Below are 15470 nucleotides of genomic sequence, written 5' to 3' on the forward strand. Positions count from 1 at the left end.
CATTTTAAGTAATAAATTGGTTATCATCATTCATTCAGTTTCATGACCTTAACTGCTAAGGCCTTTCCCCTAGGTTACAATTAGCATTTCAAGGCTAGCAGAACGTTTTCAAAGATAGACAAGGACAAGTCCTCTTTTCAGCACTGTGCTTATTTCAGTGATAATAATTTATAAACCAACATTTCTAGAGGGCAGAAAACCTATCGTGTATGTTATTCATCAGTTAGATAGGAAGCTGCTTTAGGTGTCAGACCACTGGCCCATCTAGGCCAATATTTTTGACGCTCACTGGCAGCAGCTGTCCAGGATTTCAGGACCAGGTAGGGTTTTTCCACCCCTACCCGGAGGTGCCAGGGATTGAACCTCGGACCTTCTGCATGCAAAGCAGGTGCTCCACCAACTGAGCTATGGCCCCCTTGGAATTAAACAACAAATATCATGTAGCAGCAGGTAGGAATAAAGACAATTTCTTTTATTTACTTGATTAATGAGGTACATTTCTGGGTGTGAGCATACCTGGTAGGGCTTACTCACCAGTGAACATTTCTGGCACTCTGAAAGGAACTTCAAAGAAAGAAAGAAAAGTTTCTCCAAAGACCTCGGAAGGTTTACCTTATTTTGTACCTGTTCACTGACAGGCTGCTTCTTCAATGGCCTTTTTGTGTATGTTTCAATACAACCTTTCTTATTCCTACTAATAGTGATGTCATTACACAGCCAATCAGATTTGGCTCAGTAATGATGTCACTGAAGACCAATGAAGCCAATTCAGAATGAGGGCAGTGCCTATTCAAGAAGCATTGCCTGCATTCTGAATGAACTTCATTAGTCCTCAGTAACATCATCACCTAGTCAAATATGCTTTGGCTATGTGACAACATTGTTAGCCGGAAGAAGAATGGTGATTTAAAGAATTATAATGATGTGGAACAGGAATCTGTTAGAGCGTTAATGCTGTGAACCCCTATCTTATGCTCAGCCTGTATATATGTGTACGTAAAATCTTAGTATTGCAGAACCATGTTGGTTGATTGTTTAAAATTTGTTTTTAGCTATATGTTGTCTCTCTGTGTGCTGTTTATATAACTTTATGTAAATGGTATTGTATTTTGTATAATGTATTTTTAATGATTTTTTAAATTTCTGTGAACCACCTAGAGGGCTTCAGCTATGGGGCGGTATAGAGATATAGTAAATGAAATAAATGAAAATCACCATAAGCCTCCTGTGACCACCTCCTTCTAAGGAGAGTGAACTCTGGGTGAGTATTTCACCATTCAGACGTGGTGGTGGTGGGGATGCACATAATACAAGGTTGGAAAATCAGAGCTTCTGGAGGTGCAGGCATCCCCATATTTAAAGGAGTGGGGAGACAGTTCACATGCACAAAGGAATATGTGCATAGAGCTGCCTCTCCAGTGAAGTCAGTGGAGACACCATTATGCAAGGAGCTGTTGCCAAGAGATGGATTTGCCGAAATCTCTTTTGTGATGCCCTCAGAAGTTGTATCAATGTATACCACCCAGAATCACCACCACCCCCGTTGCGGTAATGTGTAGCTATGTTATAGGTTTTCTGCAAAGCGCACTGAAAAAAAGTAAAATAATACTCACAGGTAGTTCCTGTTTTTCACAACAGTATAGTGTGGCAGAGAAGTAAGCAACTTGCTAGTCTACTGTGAGTTAACTGTATGTTACTCAACACTCATCATGAGTATCAGGTGATGTCATCTGCATACAATTACATAACATCATTAAAGATTTAACTTATGAAACTTTAACTATAAAGTGGCAAGGGAGTAAATATTCAAGAGAGCCTGAGATTAAATTCCATTGACCTTGGGTTGCTTGGGAGACATCGGTTGAAAAATAAACAAATGTCCATACAAATACACATAGTAAACATATATAAATCCAGATATAGTCATGTACAACACATGCCCCACCCAAATCAATGGTTAGGAGATGTGTATTTACATACACTTTGTATGCACAGTTCTCTCATATCTGCCTTACTGGATCAGATGAAGTGAGTTTTAAAGAAAATACAGATGATTGTATGTTTGGTGCTGCTGACATGGTTCTGGCAGAACAGTTTTTGCTTGAAATGGGAAGGGAACTTCTCAACCAGGATAGGAACAGACAGAGTGCCTTCACCACTGGTGTTCAGTTGGTGGGTTGGGACTCACTATTGGGTCAACATATCCTGATTTAAAGTGGGTCATAACAACAGCACTACCACCATACAAATATATGGTACAAAAATTAAGAAGTGGGTCTCCACATGCCTGTTTGGCTTAAAGATGGGTTCTGGGGCTGAAAAGGTTGAAGACCACTGGCCTAGACTAAGCTAGCCTTGTCTCTCTTACCATGCAATAGGATATTGGCAATTGTGAGTGAAGTCTCTCAGAGCATTGTGGGATTGGGAAGATAAAAGGGAGCACTGAGATTGACCTGAGAACCTTCTTTGAATCATTCTTACTGGTAGTGACCAAAGCGGTAACCTCTTCCCACCCAGTAATTGTGCTAGGCACACAGGCAGGGTGCTGGATCTGTGGGATTTTCTGTCTACACTCCACTGTCTATTACATCCCTGCTATAGCAAAGATGCAGATGTAGAAACTTTCTGTAAACAGATCTCTTGTCATTACATTGGGTTTTGGAACTGTAGACTTACCATATCCAAATCCTGACTAGGGTTTTGGCCACCAGATTTTTGTAGCTGGGAAAAATGAGCTAAATGCAGGTCTCTCAGTTTGAACCTCAATGCAAACATTAACTTGGCTGAGCCTTCCTGACACACACTCACAAAGTGTTTGGATATATGCCTTTCCATCAAACTGTACGGGCTGGATGCAGACTTATTCATTCTTAGAGTAGACCCATTGAAATCAGTGGGATTTAAGTTAGTCGTGACTAAACTGTGTTTAGATTAGGGAACACCAGTGAAACATTGGTGTACTCATTGTTCCTGAAGTGTGAAGTGGCTCTTGATAATGCTTGGTTGTGTTATGGATGCCAAGCATCATCAGATGATGCAGAGGCTGAGAAGTATTCCAAGTTCAGCTACTGATGTTATGGGGCACCTAGAATTCCATCAGTCATTCATACTTCATATGGGCCTGGTCCTCACTAGGAGGCAATCAAGGATCTGGTCCTAAGTATCATTGAATAGGGATTCATGTTTTCCCAAGGCCCTAAACTATATATGCTTTTGATACTGCGGAAAATAAATCTTTATCCTTATTTATAGAAGGTTTTGCTTTAGAAATCTGGAATAATGAAAGAGAGATAGATGCTGAATGAATGCCTTGACTTTTTCCAGCATCAGTTGCAGATAGTTGGAGGAAAGGGTGTACTTTTAGCTTCAGCCTTTCAAAATGTAAAGAAATAATGGCGGAGGCTTCTCATGAACATGTTAATTCCCTTGTCGGCATGGAGATTGAAAATGGTTAACTGATAATTAATATGTCTCATTACCTTTTAATTAAAAAGTTAAATGCCATGGGTAAGTGGTGAGAAATTGCTTTCTGACACACGGTTTTTCTGCAAGAAGCACAGCACCAAAGGGGTGTGCAAAGCAGCGTACCCTAGTCTGTAGCCAGGATCCAAGAACCATCAAGCAAGTTCCATCAGCCCGAGGAGTCTGTTGACTGTTTTTTCAGCCCCCAAGCAGTAACACCAAGGCCACATAGGACATACTTTTAAAACGGGAATTTCCAAGGCAGTTTGCCTCCTGATCTAAGGAAGAAAAAACAAGAACAACACAGACACATCATGCACTGCTTCTGGGTTCTGTTTGGAAGAATAGACAACCTGAAGAAGTTCCTTATTTAGTATTGAATGTAGTGTTCCTTTTCAAGTTAATAAGGATAATTCAATACATTACAAGTTAGTAATTTAATATATTGCAAGGATGGTTTGTTCAAATTGTTCAACTCCTAATGTTCTGACACACGGAATACATCATTTTGTACGGTCTCACAATGTGTTCCTTATGTTGTAACATTAGGGGTTTGGACAGGAGAGGTTAATGGAAGCAGCAGGACTGCTGAAACTCTCTTAAAAGTTGGTGGCAATTTCCAGGTACATCTTTTATTAGGACAATTGCTGGCTGATTGCTCTCAATAGCTAGATGATGTAATCTAGGTCTGTGCAAAGGGCCAGTTTGAGCGAGACACAGAGAAAGAGGCAGACAGCTACCTTTTGGATTCTGGAAGCCATGGAAAGAGACTTTCAGGGAACAGCTTCTCTCTGGAGATCTGTTACGGCCCGGGGCACTGGATTTTGGCTGATAGAGCATTAAGCTATGCCTCCACCTAGGCTCATACTGTATTCTTGTAAATAAACCCAAATATTACAGAATTCCATAAGATTCCAGTGACCCGTTCTAAAGGAAACCAAACCCAGGTAAGTGCTACACCCGTGGAACTTCTCACTGCTTGGAGAAGTGGGGATTAATATTTATTTTGAAGCAGTAAAGTGCAGTTCATATTTTAAGCTTTCTTCCTCTTGAAACTGGATTTTTATTCCTGAGTTATTCACATTTTGCTCAAGCAAATTGCTAGATAAATGTGGCTGTCCAATTACTTACCACACAGTGTTTGCTAAATCTCTTAGTATCAAGGAACAAATTAAACCCTGTAATTACAACATGCATGTTATAATTAAGGGTGGGTTTATTATTTCTATTCTAACCCCCATCCCAGCACACTCCTTTTTCTGGAGATTGATTTTCTCAAAAAAATATGTTATCACTCACTCTGAATTGTCCCCATCCCTCCCCCCGCAGCTGTCACATTTTGAATTATGTTTTAAAAATAAAGGGACTTCATTGGTTTTTATGATTCATCAGGATAACACAACATTAGATCATTGAGTCTTTATTTAATTTATTTAAAATTATAGTTAGGCCTCCTGTAAGGGTAAAACCTTAAAAGTTATTTTCCCTCCTCACATATAAGCTGACACAAAATGTGGTCACCTTAATTAGTTTGCTTTCTGTCCAGGTATTCAAGCCTCATGAAAAAAAAAAAGGTTGTGCTTAGAAAAACAGGCTATCATAGAAGCAATTTGTGCACTCTGAGAGATTTATTTGTTACTTGTATATGCTATGGTCTAAATTCTGTTATCTATCTATCTATTTATTCATTTCATTTCTATACTGCCCAATAGCCAAAGCTCTCTCTGTTAATCTCCCAAAGCCAGCGTTACACCTAATTCGGAGATAACAAACACATAAGGACAATCATACAGTGCAGTTCTCTTCAGGCTGTACTTCTTCAGGCACAAAGCAGGAGAGTGTATGTTCCCCTAGTGGAGACTGGTGGCTCCGATGCCAATGAGGCAGTAAATCCATTCCAGGTTTCAGAACTCTAAAGGAGCTATCCAAGGTGCTTTGCAAGAGTTCTGTCTGGTTCTGGCAGAAACTCAGAGCGGATTTACACACACACCCCGACATCAGAGCCACCAGCCACTATGTTCCCCCACGTATAAGCCTCCCCGCACATAAAAAACTACCATGTCAGGATGAGGGCTGACCAGAACCCATCTTCTTATTATACTATACTGGTTTTTGTATAAGCAGGAGTTTTTATAATTTAAATACGCAGTCCCCCACTTGCAGTGTAAAGTAGCTCACCAAGAGATGCACTGTATGTTTCACCTGGCCATATATCTCTCATACAAACATTTTGAAGTGGGGAGAATATGGCTGGAGAAATATTGGGCTGCCTTCTGCTTCGAGGTCATCTGGTCATGACCATCCCAGCCCAAGAATGGCCCAACTCACATTCAGCACATCATCACCGAACTGCCAAAAGTAAGTTGAGTGATGATGTGGCAAAGGTGAGTTGGACTCATGGTAGAGTTATCAAACTTTCATTTCATAAACAGAACTCAGCGCGCGCACGCACACGCACGCACACACACACACACACACACCGCCTCAAACAGTCAAGGAGACTGGCCATGAACCAAACAGGATACTATTCTACTCAGTTTTCATGTCATTATCCATTCAATTAAAATGCTTCTCCAATTCCAATAATACCTTCATTTATAGTCTTGTCAATTCCAGAGTCTTCCAATTACAGACTAGTAATTTGTGCACAGTTTAATTGTGTTTACATCTACAGTAGAACTGGAATTAATATTTAAATTACTGTCTCATTTGACGGTGTCACTTAGGAGAGTTAATCTGTATGTATGTGTGTAAAACTCTAATCTTTAGAACTATATGAGTTTACTCGTCACAGCTTTACATAAAATTTAAATGGGGGCAATTTGTAGGCCTCCAACAATAGTGTAATCCTACTGAAACTAATGTTTTCCCACCTTGACTTAATTTGTAACATCAGTCTGTCAGTAGCTATATGCACAGCACTTAGCAGAGTAACAAACAAAAAGACAGGTCCTGTCCTAAGGAGCTTACAATATAAAAGTTGACAAAGAGGGAGTAAACAGTGGATGCACCAATGGAGGTGGTTTTTGAAGAGGGATTCATAGGAAGAGAAATCTCTTCAGGGATTCTATTTCTTCACAGAATTGAAACGTAAGTGTGGGGGTAGGAGGGGTGTTCTGGCAAGCCCCCCTCCCTTCCTGCACATCACTTTGCCCTCATTTGCAGCCCTCTACTACTTGAAGGACAAACTTTTTGTGGAGATCCCTTGCGCAATTTAGAACCTCGATTATAAACTTTTATTTGTTTGTTTTTAACTACAAAAATAAACTTTTATTTGTTTGTTTTTAACTACAAAATCCCATGTGCTGGTTTGTCTTAGTGCACTACCATTAGGAAACATATTTCCTTGTTACTTCTCCTGTATTGGCTAGAGAAAACCATTTAGGTATACTGGCTATCTCTTTAACCCAAAGAGTAAAAGGGGATGAAGCTGTGTGTGTCAGTGTGGACAACTGAACCAGCGTAGGCAGACGTTCTGAGATGGTTTTCTTCTCAGTTTCATCAGGTGGAAGCTGGAGAAGGTAGAACCCAGGGCAGGAGCGTCACAGGCTCCATGGTAGGGATGGCAGAGAATTCCACCATGGATCTCTGGGAGGCCGAATGCCAGTGCATTCGGCCCCCCGAAATCTGTGGTGGAACGGCCTACCACTCCCCCACCACCCCTGCAGATCCCCCAGGACGAGACTTACCTGTGGCGGATCTTCCGGGCAGCAGCGGCTGCAGCGGCGGTGGCTGCGGTGGCTGGTCTTCCGACCGGCTGCCACCGCTGCCATTTGCAGGTGTTTTTTTTTTTACACACACGTGATAGGCTACGTAAGTTTTTACGTAGCCTAAAACGTCTGGGTAAAAAAAAAAAAAAAAGGTGTACGCAAATGGTGGCGGCTACAGCCGCCACCATTTGCATTCCTTATTTTGGGCCGTCTTAGTCTACGTAAATAGTTACGTAGACTAAGATGGCGAAAATAAGGGGAACACAAATAGCGTCCACTACGCTATTTGTGTTCCCCTTATTTTCGCCGTCTTAGTCTACGTAAATATTTACGTAGATTAAGACGTCAAAAATAAGGAATGCAAATGGCGGCGGCCATAGCCGCCGCCATTTGCGTACGCGTTCCCCCCCCCCCAGGGCCCTCTGCGGCTGGAAATCCGGCTACGGATGGCTCTGGCCTGGCTGGGCCTGGCCGGCTACGCTGCGGAGCTGCCACAGAGCACAGCCGGCTGCGGAGGATGCCGGGGGGGAGGAACGGAGCGCCTCCCCCCCGTCCAGGATTCCGGGGTGAGGGACGGAACGCCTCCCCACCCCATAAACATAATCCATGAACAGGTAAGTGATTTTCGTACATCCCTACTCCGTGGCCAAAGACAAGGCTAGGTAAAGGAAGAATCAAGGTACCAGGCATAATGTTAAGCAAGCACTTTACAGAGCAATCCTATGCATGTTGGCTCAGAAGGAAGCCCCACTGAGTTCAATGGGGCCTGCTCCCACGTACATTGCTGTAGGATTTCAGTCTTTAAACTAATTTTGATTTGATTGAGTTACGTATGTGTTTAACTGTCCCCCATTGAAATCAATGAGACTTCAGATGCTTATCTTTGGCTAGCCTAAGATTAACATATGGCTTTCTGACCAACACAGTCCTAATGAAGCTAATTCTAATAGGATGCTGAATGCCCTGGGTAGCAAAATCCTTTGTTTGAAAATGGATGCCTCTACCCCCAGGTTCATTTAGCAGTACTATTGATATTTTAATGTTTCCAATCCCAATCTGAATAGAGAGATTCATATTTTTAGACAGAGGCGCTAAAGCATTCATATTATAATGGAATATTTCTCTCCCCCCACCCAACCCTTCCCTCAAGCCATATTCTTCACAAATGGCATGCACTATATGAAATCTGATCATAATATAGCTAAGCTAATATAAGCTAATCGTGTAATTTAAAATACACAACTACTCTATGCAACTCTGATTAGCAAGGAGTTTTAAATGAAGATGCCTCTGATCTTAAATTTAGGTGAATTTGTGATTTTTGCCATTACTCACTATGCATTTTGTACTGGTTTCCAGTGTATGGAGGCTTTAAAAAACATGTATCTGTGTCAGCGCTTATCAAAATGAAAGGAAATATAAACTGGTGAGATCAACTAGGTGAAGTAGGACCAACTTCTGTGGGCAATTTTAAAAGCTGTCTTCATGTACACCCAAATAAATGCAGAGAGTAAACCTAGGTAGAAGATGAGCCAGTTACGGCTGAAATCTTATGCATACTTACTGTGAGTAAGCCTAATTGAACTCAGTAGTATTTATTTCTGAGTAAATACAGACAGAATTGGGCTGCCAAGGCATTACCTTATTTAGTTTGGCTAAGGCTGTACTCTTTTCCTTAACATAAGAGGTGCAGTGATGGGAAACACTGCACATGTTAGATTTCTACCTGCTGTCCAGCTGCCTCTGTCAGGAAAAAAAAAGTTGTTGTTGTTGTTGTTGTTATTACATTTCTATACTGCCCCACAGCCAAAGCCCTTTGGGCTGATTACAGAAGTTAGAACATTAAAATACAATATACAAAGTTCAAAAGCCATTTACATAAACACACAGAGACAATATACAGAAACAACATATAGCTAAAATATATGGTGTTGACCTGGTGTTGAATGGGGTACGGCTACCCTTGAAAGACCACGTCTGCAGCCTGGGGGTCATTTTGGACTCCCAGCTGTCCATGGAGGCTCAGGTGTCACCTGTGAGCCGGACAGCGCTGTATCAACTCTATCTGATACGGCGGCTGCACCCCTTCCTTTCCGACCATCTGCTCCCATCGGTAGTACATGCCCTGCTCTCCTCTCGTTTAGACTACTGTAATGCGCTCTACGTGGGGTTACCCTTGAAGACGGTTCGGAAACTGCAGCTGGTACAGAACGCGGCAGCTCGCTTGATTAAAGGCAGCCGCCGGCGAGATCACATCACTCCAGTGCTGAAGGAGTTGCACTGGTTTTCCGGGCCAAATTCAAGGTGTTGGTTTTGACCTTTAAAACCCTATATGGTTCCTGCCCAGCCTATCTTAAGGAGCGCCTCCAGCAGCACCAGACAGGCCGCTTAACAAGATCAGCCTCGGATGGCCTTCTCTCTGTCCCATCAGCCAGGACAGCTAGACTGGTGGGGACGAGGGAGAGGGCCTTTTCTGTGGTGGCCCCCACTCTGTGGAACTCCCTCCCTAGGGAACTCTGTCATGCCCCCTCTTTAATGAGCTTCTGTCGTGCATTAAAAACGTGGTTGTTCAGGCAGGCATTTGGGGTGGGTTAGGGTATTTTAGAAAATGTTTTTATTGTAGAATGTTATTGTTTTAAACTGTTTTATTGTATGTTGTACTTTGCCCAGAGTGGCTGGGTGACCAGCCAGATGGGCAATTAATAAATGTATAATAAATAAATAATAAATAAATAAAAACAACTTTGAACAGTCAGTCATAACTAAAGACACATTCAGGACCAGTTAAACTCATCTTGTGCTGCCAAATGCCTGGGAAAAGAGATAGGTCTTAACCTGGTGCTGAAAAGAGAATAATGTTCGCACCAGGCAGACCTCATCAGGGAGCTTGTTCCACAGATGGGGGGGACACCACTGAGAACGCCCTCTCCCTCGTTGCCGCCTTCCGAGCTTCCCTCGGAAGAGGCACCCAGAGGAGGTCCTTAGATGCTGAACGTAGAGTATGGGTAGATTCATTTCGGGAGAGGCGTGCCATCAGGTATTGCAGTCCCAAGCCATCTAGGGCTTTATAGGTTAAAACCAGCACCTTAAGTGAGTTAGGAAGCATATAACCCACCAGTGCAAGCAGGCCAGAGTCAGTCTTATATGTGCAGACCTTCTAGCCCCAGTCATCAATCTGGCTGCTTTCTGCACAAGCTGCAGCTTCTGAACCAACTTCAACAGCAGCCCCATGTAAAGTGCACTGCAGTAATCTACCTTAGAAGTTACCAGAGCATAGACAACTGAAGCCAGGTTATCCCTGTCCAGATAGGGATGTAGCTGGGTCACCAACTGGCGCTGGTAGAAGGTACTCCGTGCCACTGAGGCCACCTGAGCCTCAAGTGACAAAGATGGTTCTGGGAGGACCCCGAAGCTAGGGACCTGCTCCTTCAGGGCAAGTACAACCCCATCCCAACACCCTCCAAAAAAGATGGCAACTGTAAGTTTATCTTGTAGTCTGATACCAACACAGCTGTTTAGACAATGTGTTTCTAGAGATTAACAGGACAAAGCTATAACCCTTTACTTGCAAGTCAGTCCCACAGGGTTTGATGAGGCGTACTCCCTAGGAAATATGTTTAGGACTTGAAACTTAAAGCCTCACAGCTGTGGAGACAAATATTTTGTGGTTATAAGGAGTTCTTTGTGCCAATCAAATGTCAAGCCACAAGTCTCATTATTTTTTTCCTGTTTGGGAATTAGGAACCTAACTGACCCCAACATGCTATTGAAAACAGCAACAACAACAACAACAACAATAACAACAACAACAACAACACTAATAGAGACTAGCACTTTCTTCAAGCCCTGGCAGGCCCTGAGATATTATCCTTCAAGCCAATAGCAAAGCTATTATGGGCTCCTTTCAGAAGTTTCCTTGGTTCCTTTTGGTAACTAGGGCAACTGGCTATACAGGTGGAAGAATACAAAGCATAATCCCTGAATTAAAAAATAGAATTCATAGAAAAAGTCCCCCCCACCCTCTCCCAAACCTGTAAACCGTCAGTTAATAGTGGGTTGTGTAAGTGCTAAAGCCTCCCTTGACTCTGGCTGATAGATACACAGCTATCGCAAACATATGAGCCCAGAGCCTCAGCTGTTGCACTCTGATTTCAAAGGACATTTTCTGTTTTGTATCAATAAAACATCTGCCACACTTAAAAACAACTAGTAGATATATACTGACCATGACACAATATTATCCCTTTTTAATAGATTGAGTGGGCATTAGGGAACTTATTTCTGCTTATCTTTCTCCAAATGCAATCCAAAATATAGGTGGGATTTCCACCACTACTCGTGCAGCTGAAAAGCACAAGTAACACATAACAAATATGTCAGTTTGGGTTTCTCTTACTTCCTAATTTTTCCAGTCTTAAGTCTGATTCTTCTTGAATTTTGAGAATATCTCCAGTCTTATGTTCAGTTTGGCCTGAACTTTGAGAACATTTTTTAAAGTTTGTATGAAAATGTTTGTGCACGTTTCTCCTGAGATATGTATTTTTGTATGCATTTTTGCCAAATACATGCAGTTTTACAAGCATTTTTTCTGAATATAATGTATAAAAATATTATTTGAATATTATTTGCCCCAATATATACATCTTGTATGCTTTTTTTGATTAGAGAACTCCATTGCAGAATTTGGAGAAGTATGAATTTCAAAGGATAACTGAGTTTCATTTCACATACCTCTTCAAACAGGTGAAATCGGGCAAGTTTGCGTTAACATTCGAAATAAATGAATGTCTCCCCCATGCCTAGTAACATGGCATAAACTAGACAGTTGAGCCAATGATGCACTGATGGAGATGGGCAAAAATAAGCATGGAGCCTTTCTGTTTTTACCTAATGAAAACATTTCTTATTTCTCACCTCCAACAGCTCAAGTCCTGAATCCGTGCATCACTCCCAGTATATCAGGCCAAGATTCACAAATTAGTGTGGTTTTAATTTAAAGGGTGTTCTGAGTGCCAGAAAGAAAGAAAGAAAGAAAGAAAGAAAGAAAGAAAGAAACCCTCTCAAGCTCTTAAATCATTTTCACTTTGACCCAAGTCAATAGAGGCTATGTCCAATTATGTCCATGATACTGAAGCTCCGAATTGCAGCCTCAGCTAAATGGCTTTTCTCCTTAACAGACCTTGCCAGTGAGACAGAGAAGCTCTAGAGGAAAACAAAATTGTTGTGATAATAGTGCTATATAATGATGTTGGATAGGGTATGGAATTAGAGGTCAAAGTCATGAAGATGGGAAGCCTAAAATGCTGCATTCAAAACAGGGCTTTCTGCTTCTATTTTAAATGAAGGATCATGACAACTCCCTTTTTCACCTGCTTCCTTTCCCCCTTTCCCCTTCCCCCTCCTTCTCCCCGTATCTGAGTCTTCCATTATCTTTCATTGATCTCGCTCCTCTTCTTGCTGCTTTTCCTCTTTTCACGGAGGAAACTGAAGCGGAACCCAATGGAGTCATTTGATAGCTCATTATCTGCGATCTATTTAAAAATGGAACAAAGGTTATTTGCATTTAGTACAGGAGACGCCCTGGAGGTTAACGGCATCATGTAAAGAGCCTGCAAACTTCCATGAAGGAGCAACTTCAATCGCAGGATAAAAGCTCCATGTGAAGAAAGCCATAGAAAATGGGGAAAGGTTGCCACTTGTAGGGCAAACATAATGTCTGAATTTTAGGGAAACGATGAGTGCATGGCTTGGATCCTAAGTAACAGAAGGACGTTTTTGGAATGAAAGTTTCCCAGTCCGTCACCCCTGCAGCTACCTGCATCTCCTCCCCCCCCCCCAAGCCTCTATGGAGGGTTGGGAACCTCTCCTGAGCAATGGGAAAAATGAAGGACTGCTTGGGGAGGGGGAAATTGCCCTGAACCAGGTGGAGGCACTTTCCATGACCTGGGGGAAATGGAATGTAGAATCTCATCATTCGTGGCAGTTCCATACATTATGAATATGGGTGAGCCACCTGGTGTACATTCTATAGGGAGCCTCACAGCTCTCTTCTACGAGGTCTCCTTCACAGGGATCTGAATAATACATGTGCTATTCCATCCTATTGCCTGCAGAGAGAAGCTGAGCAAACCCTGGAACCTCTCCACTCTCATCTATACCACAGTTACTTATGCCAGTGCTCAGTCTAATCTGTCAAACACACCAGTTCTGCAGCTAATGGAAGCAACATCCCAAACCGTTACCATATAGGGCTCCAACAAATATCCTCCTGTTTTGATTTTCAAGCTGAAAATAACTATGCTGGAATTGGGATGAGATGGAAGAACTATTTTCCCCAAAACACTCTATGCAAGTATTAATCTTTTTTCAAATCTTATTTGGTGCCATTGTTTTTCTTTGCTGCTGATGCCATTTTTCTCCATGGTTGATTCCAGCCAATCAGGGATCATGTAGTAAAAGCTGAATTTGAAACCAGACAAAATGGAGGCGATGTTAGTGAGGAGACTACACACCCTGGGAGGCAAAAGGTAGAAGCAGACCTGCTGTAGATATACACACACGGCATTTTGGTTAAACTCACATTCTTCTTTCCAGGATTAAGCTCAAAGGAAACGGGTTCTAGCAGTTTGCAGCCAAAGCCAGCTGTGCAGTACTGATTGGACAGCAACTCTGACACCAAGAAGCCTCCCCACATTGAGTGCTTTTTCAACTTCCAAAAAAAGAAGAAACAGAAAAAAGAGGGCGATAGAAAAAAGAAAGGATTGTTCCCCCCTCCCTAAATATGAGGCATGGAATGAACTTTTAAATGAATAAATGTACAAGAAGCCATTTAAACAATAAGACAGAGAGCCTGCAGCATAGGCGAAGAGGCAAAATGAAGTCGAAAGTCCTATTCAGGCCTTCTTTCACATATCAGAGTAAGAGCATGGAGGATGGAGTAGTGCTATGCCTCCTGGCCTCACCCCTGGCACTGCACTGACCACACCTCTGATGCCCATCCATTGATCATGGATGTCTGCATGGGGGAACCAATGTGTGAGCAGTTGAATGCTCATCAACACTCCATGCAATTGGGCTTTGATGCAAGTATGCTCTGTACCTTTGGATACAGGGACCCTGTCTTGGCACAGTTCCCAAGCACATGGGGGTGGGTGAGGCCCAGGACAGGCAGTTCAGGGATAGGCCCTGCTGTGTCCCTGACAGCTGCCCGAGGATGCCACAGGCTGACACTGGGCCTTTTTCTGACAGCAATTCCTTACATTTTATGAATCTTTTCCTTTAGTTTATTTTATGCTTTGAAGACTGTGTGTTTCTGTTCTTCTGCTCTGGGCAGTGCATCTTACCAGGCTTTTTTGTCCTTCTTCAAGGAATGGTCAAGGAACATTTCAGCAAGGCTGCCTCCCCTGTCACAAAGCTTCCATCCCATTATTTGCATGGCAGGTAGGCATTCAACTGGTGAAGTCTTTGTTAGCATGAAATGCAGGAATGAGGAAAGCTTTACCTGCTGGATTCTACCGGGACAAGGACAGCAACTTGCAGGGCCTGAGATATTTACTTCCAGAAATATTTACTGATGAAGTAGATTCTGATTTGCCTGCATGATCCTCATGTGCATTATTTTCATTTGTCAGAAACAAGAGGAAGAGCTTCACTGTACAATTTATCCCCCCTCCCTCCCTTTTCCCAGCCATCATACTCCCCCTCACCCTTATAACCACGGCTTTTTGAAGAGGAACTCATCTAGCTCTGAAAACCCAATTTCCAGCTCTTGCCACAAGGTGGCCCTTTGTGCTCTCAGATGCATGCCGGGGGGGGGGGGGGTGTTCAGCAGGTGAATATTTCTCATTGGTTTACCAGAGGCATGATGCCACTGGACAGCCCTTTTTAAGAGAAAAGCTAGAAACAGTGCAAAGAGCTTGGTACAGTAGCCTTGTTCTGAAGAAGTGGAGCTCTGTGAACTGTCCTTTCAAAACAATCATGAGCGAGGTGAGTGGACAAATGCTTTTAATACGGAGAGAGGGAGGCAGGTAGCTGAAGAAACAGAAGTACGAATAGAAGAGAAATAGGCAGCTTCTTTTGAATCAGACAGGAGACTAAAGAGAAAAGAGGAATCAACTGTGGAATGATGTAAGTTTCACAAAATGCCAGCATCCACAGGAAGGTTTATTGATTAAAACAAGTCCTAGATCAAGGTTTTCTAGGAAGATGTAAAACATCATGTGCAAATGTTGAACTGAACATGCACCGTGTTTCAGGATGAGCATGTAACCCTAGCTGAGGCTACAATCCTATACCCAC

At 42.5% G+C, this 15470-nt stretch overlaps 1 protein-coding gene across 2 annotated transcripts in view; it reads left to right on the forward strand.

The window, feature by feature from the left end:
- Positions 1-15470, forward strand: part of PCP4 (Purkinje cell protein 4) — a 123074-nt gene that overhangs the window by 5951 nt on the left and 101653 nt on the right. The window contains exon 1 of one of the 2 annotated variants that reach the window (XM_084843766.1): positions 15045-15158. The exons of the other annotated variant lie outside the window; for it this stretch is intronic. Coding sequence (XP_084699892.1) covers positions 15150-15158 — 9 coding nt within the window. The 5' untranslated portion in view covers positions 15045-15149. Of the gene's footprint in view, positions 1-15044; positions 15159-15470 lie in introns of those variants that run through there. 2 annotated transcript variants of the gene reach the window in all.

Source organism: Heloderma suspectum, chromosome 3 (genome assembly GCF_057233095.1).
Source record: "Heloderma suspectum isolate Gila_16-S chromosome 3, 16-S_ref, whole genome shotgun sequence".
Classification (NCBI taxonomy): Eukaryota; Metazoa; Chordata; class Lepidosauria; order Squamata; family Helodermatidae; genus Heloderma; species Heloderma suspectum.